This window comes from Triplophysa rosa, linkage group LG10 (genome assembly GCF_024868665.1).
Source record: "Triplophysa rosa linkage group LG10, Trosa_1v2, whole genome shotgun sequence".
In the NCBI taxonomy this organism is placed as follows: Eukaryota; Metazoa; Chordata; class Actinopteri; order Cypriniformes; family Nemacheilidae; genus Triplophysa; species Triplophysa rosa.
The window spans coordinates 24,580,854-24,592,956 of NC_079899.1; the positions used below are offsets into that span (position 1 = coordinate 24,580,854).

Here is a 12,103-nt window from a genome sequence, read left to right on the forward strand (position 1 = left end):
TGTCGGATCGTGACATTATTCGAAGTTGAATTAGCTGTTGCGTGTGTTAACGTGTGTTGTTTGTGTTGAAACAGTCAGCTGGAGGGCGCTCTCTTGCAGTGGACGAGTTATCAAGAGGACGTGCGTCAGTTTGTGAGCTGGATGGAGACGGTGGAGGAGACGTTAAACTCTTCAGACAAGCAATGCTCGGAGATGAGAGATAAAACCACCAACTTGGGCAAAGCCAAAGTAGGCAACTGTATTTTTCTCTGTGAATAAGCGAATTGTTTTCAGCTCTCTCTCACAAATATTCCTCAAATATTTCAGTTGCTCTGTGAGGATGTTGTGAGTCACAGCAGCGTCTTGGAGGTCATATCCATGAAGGGATCCAGCATGGCCGAGCATTACGTCACTCAGCTGGAGATTCACGACCTGCAGGAGCGGTACAGCGTTATCAAAGATAAAGCTCAGGTATTTCCCATAATTCCCTTAACGTTGAGTATATGCCTTTACAGAACTGTGTGTTAACAAAATGTTGTTTTTCTACCAGTGTGCCGTGGCCAAAGCCGAAGAGCTGGTGTCGGCCCATCAGGAGTATCAGAGGAGCCTGCACGAGTTTAAAGACTGGCTGGAACAGCAGCAGGAGACACTGAGCTGTTACACTCAACTGGAGGGAGATGTGGAGACCCTGGAGGACACGCTACGAAAACTACAAGAGCTCCAGGTGCACTGTACAGAGGGTCAGGCTCTACTCAACGTGCTGCTGCTGACCCGAGAGCAGGTGATACCCTGGGGATGTCCACAGCTGGAGGACCGATGCCTGGAGACCGTCCAGCAGGACTGGAGCTCGTATCAAGTCCGGCTGGGCGAGACCCGATCGCATCTCAACAGCGCTCTGGCCAAACTCCGGCAGATCGAGCAGAAGTTCCAGCGTCTGGACAGCTGGCTGAAGGTGATGGAGAGTAAAGGACAGCTGCGCTCCGGCCGGCGCTCGGACAGAGCCACCAAACAGGCCCAGCTGCAGCTTTTGAAGGTCAGTTGAAGTTCAAGAGAATTTGAAGATGAACACAGGACAAGGCTGTTCTTGTCGTGGTGTGTGTGGTAATATTGTGGTAATGTTTGTGCAGGGCTGGCATGAGGAAGTGCTGGTGTATCAGGAGGAGATCGAGGGTCTCGGTCTTCTTGCACAACAGGTTTTAGAAGAGACGCACATCAGCAGCAGAGTCAGTACAAGAGCTACACAACTCACATCACGCTACCACGCCCTGCTGCTACACCTACTGGTACAGTACACACACACACACACACACGCAAACACACACACACACATGTCTGGTTTACTATCTCCGTGGGGACAGTCCATAGGCGTAATGTTTTTTATACTGTACAAACTGTATATTTTATCCACTACCCCTAAACCTAAAGATCATAGAAAACTTTTTTTTTAAATATTGTTCTGTACAATTTATAAGCTTTTTTGCCCGTGGGGACCGTGGGTGTGCATTCAGGTTTAGGTCCCCACCGGGATATACAAACATGAACACACACACACACGCACATAATCACACACACACGCAATTAAACACACACAATCACACACACACAATCAAACAAACAAACACACAATCAATCACACACACGCACACACACAATCAAACACACATTCAATCACATACACATTCAATCACACGCACACACACACACACAATCAATCCACCCCCACACACACACACGACAGCACACACACACACACACACGACACACACAACACAAACACAACAACACACACAATCACAAATCCACACACACACACACACACACACACAAACACACACACACACACACACACACACGCAATCAAACACACATTGAATCACACACACACAATCAAACACGCAATCAATCACACACACAATCAAACACACATTCAATCACATACACATTCAATCACACGCACACACACACACACACAATCAATCACACACACACATGCAATTAAACACAAACAATCAAACACACAATCAATCACACACACACATGCAATTAAACACAAACAATCAAACACACAATCAATCACACACACACACACACACACATCACACACACACACAATTCAATCACATACACATTCAACACACACACACACACACAATCACACACCACACAACACGCACACACACACACACACACGCACACACAACAAGACACACGCAATTAACACACACACAGACAATTACACAGACACACACAATCAAAACCACCAATCACGCACACACACACACACACACACACACGCAATCAAACACACATTGAATCACACACACACAATCAAACACGCAATCAATCACACACACAATCAAACACACATTCAATCACATACACATTCAATCACACGCACACACACACACACACAATCAATCACACACACACATGCAATTAAACACAAACAATCAAACACACAATCAATCACACACACACATGCAATTAAACACAAACAATCAAACACACAATCAATCACACACACACACAATCAAACACACATTGAATCACACACACACAATCAAACACGCAATCAATCACACACACAATCAAACACACATTGACTCACACACACACAATCAAACACACATTCAATCACAACACACACACACACAATTAAACACACGCACACACAATCAAACGTAATTATTCACTCACAAACTCAGTTACACAATACACACAACCACCCACAGATGTTTATTGTTCTATTACTTTCATATAAATTAAATACATTTGAAAATAAGAAATACATTTTCATTAAGTAATTTAATATAAAACAGAAAATTACCGCTCATGTATATCAACATTACCTCTAAAGATGATTTTGGTTGTGCAGGACACAATGAAACAGCTGAAGGAGGAAGTGTCCAGCATTGAAGAATCTCAGAGTGTCTTCCACACATTCTCTGATTGGTTGAGCACAGCTCAAAAGAACTTCAGCAGTGTGACCACCGCAACCATCGATGTGGTCGATCGTGTTGCTCTGCAAAAGAAGTTGAAGAAACTAGAGGTATGAGAGTAGAGCTTAAACGTGATGTAGCACAAATACTTTCACATGTAAATACATCCACATCTGAACTTTGTGTCATGGATTATCTCAGGCTCTGAGGGGTGACATGAAGCGGGGCCACAACTTCCTGAAGACCATGCGCGAGAAGACCGATCGTGCCATGATGTTCCTGGAGGAATCTGAAGGAGAGCAACTGAAGGAGGAGGTTGACACTCAACTTTCTCAACTGGAGGGTTTGATCAGAGCTCTGCGATCAGAACTCAGTACCACAGAGAAATCCATACAGCTCTCCAAAGACTTCCTAGATAAATATAAAGCTCAAACACAATGGCTAACAGAGACGAAATCACTACTGGCTTCACCCGTGGAGCCGAAGGCTGAGCTTTACCAGAAGAAAGCACAGTTAGCCAAATATAAGGTGAGCAAAACACAGATCTCTGATCATATTAAGATCATTGCAGTAATTAAAATATGACACATTTTTGTTGAAGAGTAATTACATTGGCAACACAAAAAAGTAAAAACATTTATTTATAAATGGTAATAAATGGTCATAACCCAGCTCCATGTGATAAAGCAACTAGCGAACTTGTTTTATTAAATATATTGTGTGTGTTCTTCAAGACAATCCAACAGAGCATACAGTCCCATGAGTCCGCAGTCAGATCTGTTATCGAGCGAGGACAGGCTCTTCTAGAAACTATCCGTGATCCGTCTGTTAGCGAGAACATCGGCAAACTGAAGACTGACTATCAAGACCTGTGCAACGATGCTCAGGTACTGTCATGTCATCTTGCATTTGATCTGCTGTCAAGAACTTTCTGTGCATCTGGTCTAATACGTATCTCTGTGTTGGTTTTAGGTCCGCTTGCAAAGCTTGACGGAGAGCGTCCGAGAGCATGAGGACTATAACGGTGAACTACAGGAAGTGGAGAAATGGCTGCTGCAGATGTCCAGCCGGCTGGTCACCGCAGACTCCATGCTAAGCGGAAATTTAGAGATGGCCACGCAACAGCTAGCCAGACACAAGGTGTGTAGTGGAATGTCTTATATGTGCTCAGGCTTTCAGATATCTGTAAGAACAAAAAAGCAATATTTCCCAATGTCTCCTTAGGCAATAATGGAGGAGATCGCCAGCTTTGAGGAGCGTTTGACGAGTTTTAAGGCGAAAGGCGAACATCTCACCAGTAGTTGCTCGGAGCAAGTCCAAGCCAAAATGGGTCAGCAGATACAAGCCGAGCTCCAGGGAACCCGAGACAGTTATTCAGCCATCTGCAGCACGGCTCAGCGTGTGAGGAACGCTGCTAATAACACATCATTGTTAAAAACAAGTGACTTGTGTGATTTTCAATACTGAACGTTTGGTTTATCAGGTGTATCAGAGTCTGGATCGTGAGCTTCAGAAGCACGTGAGTCATCAGGACACCCTGCAGCAGTGTCAGACGTGGCTGTCCACCGTTAAAGATGAGATCCAGATGCACGCACAAACTCCTCACGGCCTTCAGGAGGCTCTCAAACAGGTACAGTAGATGCCACGGAGCTAAGGTACCATTACAAACCAGATGGGGAATTGGCTGAACAGATTTTTGAGGGTTGTAATATCTGCTAAATGCTTTCAAGGTTTTCGGCAATTTGTAAAACCAAACAGTAAATGCCTCAAAAGCTTTTAATAATTAAAGATGATTGTTTTGAAGTAGGGCTGTCAAACGATTAATCACGATTAATTGCATCCAGAGTAAATGTTTGTGTTTGCATCAGTGGCATAGCCAGAATTTAGTATTTGAGGGGTCCTGTCTGTAAATGAGGGGGCCATTATGTATATGTATATAGCCATTTATATTTTTCTGTTACTAAACTGATACACCTATATTATACAGCACATTTCACAATTTTAGCAATCATAAACATAGCCTAAAAACAGACTAGTGTGCACCCGCCATCGCAGCATGTAAATTAAACTCTTGGCGCAAAAGATGCTACGCACAACACGTGACATAATTAAACCAATAACTTTGAAAACAGCGGCGAGCACTGATTGGTCGATCAACCAGAGTAACACATCAACAATTCCTTATTTCTTATTTTAAGCAATCAAAGATCTGAGGGGGCCGTACATGTAAATGAGGGGGCCTAGGTCCCCTCAGGCCCCCTCGTGGCTACGCTACTGATTTGCATAATATATGTCTATGTACTGTGCATGTTCATTTTGTATTTATAAATACAAACACATACACATTTATACATATTTAGAAAATATGAACACAAACTTTTATTCTGGATGCAATTAATCGCGATTAATCGTTTGACAGCCCTACTCTGAAGAGAGATTCGTAAATGATCACAATAGTGAATAAACAACCTGAAAGTATTTGTTTTAATATGCTTGTGGTGGGAAAGAGTCAGCTTAAAAATATAACAATACATCTTAATGCAAATGTCTTGACTACTGTAATGCATTACTTAGTGGTTGTCCTGCATCATCAATAAACAAACTACAGTTAGTTCAGAATGCAGCTGCCAGAGTTCTAACCAGGTCCAGAAAATACCGTCACATAACCCCAATGTTATCAACCCTTCACTGGTTACCCATTAAGTATCGTATTGACTTTAAAGTTCTTTTAATAACTTATAAAGCCTTAAACGGTTTAGCCCCTACCTACATAACAGAGCTTCTACCACACTACAACCCATCACGCTCTCTAAGATCTCAAAACTCCAGACTTTTGATAACACCTAGAATAACTAAATCCACCAAAGGGGGCGGAGCTTTCTCATACGTAGCACCTAAACTCTGGAATAGCCTTCCCGATACTATTTGAGGGTCAGACACACTCTCCCAATTTAAATCTAGATTAAAAACACATCTTTTCAGCAAAGCCTTCACTTAATGCAAAATATGCTAAATAAACCACCGGGAGACTGCATTTATTAGATATTATTTACTACAATAATCTTGCTTGTTCTATAAACACCATGCACTGTGCTGTGTTTTACCTTTTTTTGTGTTTTTCATTTTTTCTTATTTTCTCCTGTAAAGCTGCTTTGGAACAATGCACATTGTGAAAAGTTATAATATAAATAAAATTGAATTAAATGTTTAGATGTATTTTATGAAATGTGTAGTTGCTTATATTCTTAAAATGTACCAATTTTTAATGGTCAATTTTTACGTTTTTCACAGTTATACTGTATTTCAATGATTTCCTCCACAGATGAAGCATCTCCGAGCTCTGCAGGAACAGGCCAGCACATATCTTGATCTGGTGTGTTCAGTGTGTGACTTATCAGATGAGACTGTGCGAGAAACCGCTTCCAAAATACAGCAAACTAAAACTATGGTAACAGCAAAAAAATCTTTACTAAGATTTCATGTTTCCATTATAGACCAGGACATTGAAGTTTATGATCAATGTCTTGAATTGTACAGATTGAGGAGAAGATGGCAACGTCTCAAGAGCTGTCAGACAGCTGGAGAGAGATTAAGGAACAGAAGCAGGAACTGTCAGCACTTTTCCAGGATCTGGAACAGCAACTGCAGAGTCTCTCCAGACGACCTGCTGAACTGGAGCCTAAGATTGCTCAGAACATGCAGGATCAGGCCAAAGTAAACATTTATTTTTGAAAACCAAAAACATACAAGTAAATTTTCCTCTCGTCTGTATTTCTTTATATTTTATGCTTGTCTTCTGTGCTCATGTTTTCTGCAGGAATTTGGGGAGCAGCTTCAAAACAGACAAAGCACTTTGACAAAGATGACAGAGCTTGTGAGTAAACTGACAGATGGGAAGGAGTCTCCTGAGCACGCAGAGATTGGTCGACTGAGTCACGCATGGCTGGAACTGTGCCATCAGGCCAACAAGCTGCAAATGCAAAGAGAAGAAGATCTGCAGAGGACGAAGGAGTACCATGACTGCATCTCTGCCATGGAGGCCCTGTTTGAACAGGTGTCAAAGGAATGGGACAACCTGGCCAGGTAGAGCCATTATGTAGGATGTACAGTAGCTTACTGCTTAACTTTTAGATACTATTTAAACTTATAGCATTGTATTGTAGATATGTTTAGTCTTTAGAGTCAAAATATTTCAGTCTAGTTTGATAAGCAAACCTAGATCACTTGGTTTTGGAACAGAGCTTTTTAATTTTTGGACACTTCAGTGTTATGCATTTTTACTCTTAACCTTTAAAGCTGTAGTGTTTTGGAATTCAAATGTAGTCAATGTTTTGTATTATTATTTTGTTTGTATTCCTATAGAACTGATGCTGAGAGCTCATCTGATCATTTGGAGGCCCTTCGGAAACTTTCTGTTATTCTCAAAGAAAAGAAAAGCACCCTTGAGGACCTCAAAGACCAGAAGCAAAAGGTCATGTACCACCTAAACCTGGATGACAAAGAGTTAGTGAAGGAGCAGATCGGACATTTCGAGCAGCGCTGGGCTCATCTTGAAAGCCTCATTGAGAGGAAGATTCAAGACTCCATCGTGACTTTAGAAGACTTGGGCCAGGTTGAAGCCCGTTTGAGGGAGGCTTGTGAGTGGGCTGAGGAACAGCAGCCCGCACTCTCTGAAGCCATGAAGATGAGTCCTCCACCTGAGCTAGCGCAGAGTTTTCTATTCGACCATCTGAGCATATGCAGCGAGCTGGAAGCCAAACAACTCCTTTTGGCCCAGGCTATTAGTGATGCAGACAGAGTTTTAGCACATCTGGGGTTAAACGAAAGGCAACGATTGCAACAGTTGATTTCAGACACTCAAGCAGAGGTGGAGTTGCTGAGCGTCAAAGTAGCTCAACGCAGAAAACACTTAAGTAAAGCCTTCACCGAGAGGACTCAGTTTCTTCTGGCTGTCAGTCAAGCGATCACCTGGGTCCAACAGAATGAGAAGAAAGCACACGCCGATGAGTACATCGCCCTTCTTCCCGATGACCTATCTAAACAGGTGAGAACTTGCCGGAACATCCAGAGCAGCCTGAGAGCCTACCAGAGCGAGCTGACCTCGCTGTGGTCCCAAGGACGAGATCTGATCAAAGACGCCACCGAGGAAGAGAAGTCCGAAATGCTCACCAAACTCCAGGAGCTGCAGAATATCTTCGAAGTTGCTCTTCAGAAGTGTAGCCAAAGACTTCAAGAACTGGAAAAAGTTCTCGTGTCCAGAAAATACTTCAAAGCAGACCTCGAGAAAATATGTCAGTGGTTGAAACAAGCAGACATCGTGACGTTCCCCGAGATAAACCTCATGAACGGTGATTCCGAGTTAAGCTCGCAGCTTTCAAAATACCAACAAATATTGGATCAAGCGATGGAATATGAGAATCTCTTGCTAACTGTGCAACGAACGGGTCAGGAGATACTTCCCACGTTAAATGAGGTGGACCATTGTTACTTGGATGAGAAATTAATCGCTCTTCCCCAACAGTACAATAATATATTAGCACTAGCCAAAGAGAAACAAGAGAAAATCCAACAGGCCATTCTTGCCCGCCAAGAGTATGCCTCCTTCATCGACATAACCCACAAGGCTCTAAAAGAACTTGAGGAACAGTTTCATAATCTGGGAATGCAGACCATTGGTCTTCAGACAGAGGAAGTTGTCAGTCTTCAAGCAGATTATAAATCTCTCCTTGAGGAACTAACCAACCTTGGACAAGCTGTCAGTGAGCTCAACCAGAAAAAAGAAGGTTTCCGTAGCACAGGGCAACCGTGGAGACCAGAAGAAATGACCCAACTGGTCGGCCTTTACAATGGACTCAAGAGATTGATCGAACAGAGGGTGGAACATCTCGAAGACACTCTGGAGTCCTTCGAAGACCATCAAGCCATGGCCATGCAGGTTGACTCCGAGCTGAAAGCCACCAAAGAGCAGCTGGTGAAAGTCAACGCGGAGACGCAGTCCGCCGAGGAGCGATTGAAGAACTATCACGCCCTGGCCGCCACCCTTCAAGGTGCCAGCTCTCACCTCACCCGACTCATGGAGCAGATGGATAACCTGGTGTCTCACATGGATCCGGCAGCCCACGAGGCCTCCAAGCACCGGGTGACCTCCTGGCAGGAGGAACTGCAGTCCTTGCAGTCGTCGGTCGGGGAGCTGATTGTTGAGTGCGAGAACCGATTTGTTCAGAGTAAAGACTTTGAAACGGAAGTCAATAGGACCTTAACTTGGCTTCAGCAGATCAGGGATGAGCTTGGCTCTGCTGTGGTGGTAGATGTGAAGGTGGAGAAGGTTCAGGAGGAGATCAGGAAACAACAGATCATGCAAGAAGAAGTGCAGTCGAGGCTGAGGATAGTGGCCGCTCTGAGCACCAGAGAGAAGCAGAAGTACACCAGTGCCAATGAGCTCGTCCCTGCTCACGTGGACTCCAGTTTACAAGAAATGGCCAAACTGGAGGCGGACGTTCAGCGTGCCCTCAGCTCCAAACAGGCAAGTTCTGATACAAACTAAACATATAGATATTTCTATAAATATAAAAACATTTATAGAAAGTAGACTTTAAGTTAAAGGAGTTATGTTAAAATTAAATGCTGAGAAGAAGACCAACGTGGATGATCTCCATAGATATCGGTCCCTAATATGATATTCAGGGAAGTTGATGCTAAGTACTTTTTTCTTCTAGATTACTCTAGAGCAAGCACTTGCCTTTTGTCAGAAGTATCACTCTAGAATGCAAACGGCGTGCGAGTGGTTGGAGGACGCCGTAGGCTTCTTGCAGCAGGCCAGTCTCGGGGTGGATGTCGAAAACTATGAAGAATGTCTAAGGCAGCAGGAAGACATCATGGCCACCGAGCAGGAGTTCCTGGGCGTTCTCGAAGAGCTGGAATCTCTGCCACCTCAACTGGAGAACCTGGTGAACCCTACGGCCAAAGAACAGCTACGACAAAGTGTGGAGTCTGCACAGCAGAGAGGAGTTGAGGTCAGAGACCAGCTACAGTGCCATCAGGACGTCTTAAACAGGTACGGTTCATTCTTGCATTTGTATATTGTAGATCAAAGGTCTTCAAACTGTGGTTTAGAACCCATTTGTGGGTTGCACAGTGGGAAAAGATGGGTCGTGCAAGTCTCTTTGCACCCTTTTGCTGTGAAAGACACAAAAATCAGTTTAGTCCAAATAATGACTAGCAATGTCGATGGTATTGATATCTTACTATATGGTAGTGTGATGTGACAATTAACCTTACATTTCATTAGGGTTTAGCCTCAATTGTTATTACACTTGACTCTTTCAGCTGTGTTGCCCAGTGGAACAGATATCAGGAATCCCGACAGACCGCCATTGAGCTGATGAATGAGGCAGAGAAGAGACTCACAGAATTTTCCACAGCCAAGGCTGCAACCAGTCTGGAGGCTGAAGAGAAGCTCAGGAGTCATAAGGTGAAGTGTTATTAAAAGAAGTTACAGTTTTTAGTTCTTGACATGCTAAGAAATATGTTTTGCTAGAATTTGGATGATAACAAATCATGTTTATCTTTGGCCTCCAGTCTCTGGTTTCCATGGTGAACAGTTTCCAGGAAAAGTTGACCGGTTTGGAGGAACAAGCGTCTCAGCTGGAGCAGATTGGCAGTGACGCTAGTAAAGCCACCATAAGTCGATCCATGACCACGGTATGGCAGCGCTGGACCAGGTTACGCAGCGTAGCGCGAGGCCAAGAGAGGGTGTTGGAGGATACGGCCCATGAATGGAGGACGTTTAGGGAGAAGGTGCAGTTTATATTTGCTGTAACATTCTGATTGTAAAATAGTTCACAGGGAATTTGTTTTGATTGTGAATTTTGCAAACGCTGTCATTGTCATTCAGATGATGAAGGGGAGAGCTGTAGCAGAAGAACTGAAGAACCGTGTACCTGAATGCACTGCTGAGAAAGCCTCCAAAGCAACACTGCAGTCACATGTGGACCAGTATGAACTGGTCAGTCAAGATCTGGAGAGGGAGATGTCATCTCTGACTCTCCAACGACAGTACGCTCTGAGCCTGCTGCATGACGTGGAGGTGTCCGTGCCAACAGCTGATCACGATCAACTGCCAAGTATGAATGAGATCAAAGCTGTCCAAGATCAGCTGGAGAGGTATTTGACATTTCTTCCAGCCAAAACATATTAGTTCTTAAATAAAGTCTGATTTCTGTGTGAATAATGATGGGTCTTCAATCCCCGTAGTCTCCTGCAGAAGGCCAGGACAGGTAAGAGTCGAGTTCAGCAGGAGCTGACGGACAGGGAGGGTGTGGAGAGAGAACTTAGTCTGGTCAAGAGTTGGATTCAAAACTCCAGAGAGCTCTTACTGAACCCGACGTCTGATCTGGACATTCTAACACAAGAAATGGAGGTGCGTCATAAGTTCCCCTATACTTCACTACTGAAACAATAGCGTACTATTATATTAGTGCACTACATACTGTATGTCACATGACTTCACTATACATATAACCCTAGTGCTATATCGAGGCTTTTTGTCGTAATTGTGTTATACTTGTACAGGTTATGCATGGAGAGTTGATAACTCGCCGTCAGAATGTGGACAAGCTTGCCGAGCAGCAGCAGAGTAAATACTTGGACCTGTACACTATACTTCCATCTGAGATCTCTATGCAACTGGCTGAAGTGTCCCTGGCTCTGGGGTCTATCGAGGACCAGGTACGGATTTTGTTTTTATGAAGAATGAGCTGGGTGTACAGCGCTCTAGACGAGTCCTGACTTGTGGTCCTTTTTTTGTCAGACTGCTGTCCCGTCTCTCCCTTTCCTCTAGAAAATAAATGCAAAATAGGCTAAATGTAACTTAAAAAAAGAACACTAAATGTAATTTTAAATATTAGTTCAAACTTAGTTATGTTTCTGCTAATAAAAGGAATGTATTGATTGTTTTGATCTCTTCTTAAGGTCCAAGCCAAAGAGAGAGACATCCAAAAGTCCAGAGTTATCAAAGAAGAATTCAACTCCAGGATTCACGACGTGTCCGAAAAAATGAAGGCCATTTCCGCAGCGCTAAAGGAACGAGCCACTGACATCGATCAGGCTAAAGATGAGACCAGAGTATGCGAATACTTTTTGTGCATGGCTCAATGAAAGTACATTCACAAATGTGTTTCTGAGAT

General features: G+C 43.5%; 1 protein-coding gene across 1 annotated transcript in view; it reads left to right on the plus strand.

Moving 5' to 3' along the window:
- The window catches only part of syne1b (spectrin repeat containing, nuclear envelope 1b), a 91,296-nt gene that overhangs the window by 42,397 nt on the left and 36,796 nt on the right, over positions 1-12,103 (plus strand). The window contains 21 exon segments of the mRNA XM_057344572.1: positions 75-228; positions 307-450; positions 530-1,012; positions 1,107-1,262; positions 2,855-3,028; positions 3,120-3,446; positions 3,653-3,805; positions 3,891-4,058; positions 4,143-4,319; positions 4,402-4,548; positions 6,241-6,366; positions 6,456-6,632; positions 6,736-7,001; positions 7,281-9,441; positions 9,635-9,972; positions 10,245-10,389; positions 10,497-10,715; positions 10,813-11,081; positions 11,172-11,337; positions 11,490-11,645; positions 11,889-12,041. Coding sequence (XP_057200555.1) covers positions 75-228; positions 307-450; positions 530-1,012; positions 1,107-1,262; positions 2,855-3,028; positions 3,120-3,446; positions 3,653-3,805; positions 3,891-4,058; positions 4,143-4,319; positions 4,402-4,548; positions 6,241-6,366; positions 6,456-6,632; positions 6,736-7,001; positions 7,281-9,441; positions 9,635-9,972; positions 10,245-10,389; positions 10,497-10,715; positions 10,813-11,081; positions 11,172-11,337; positions 11,490-11,645; positions 11,889-12,041 — 6,259 coding nt within the window.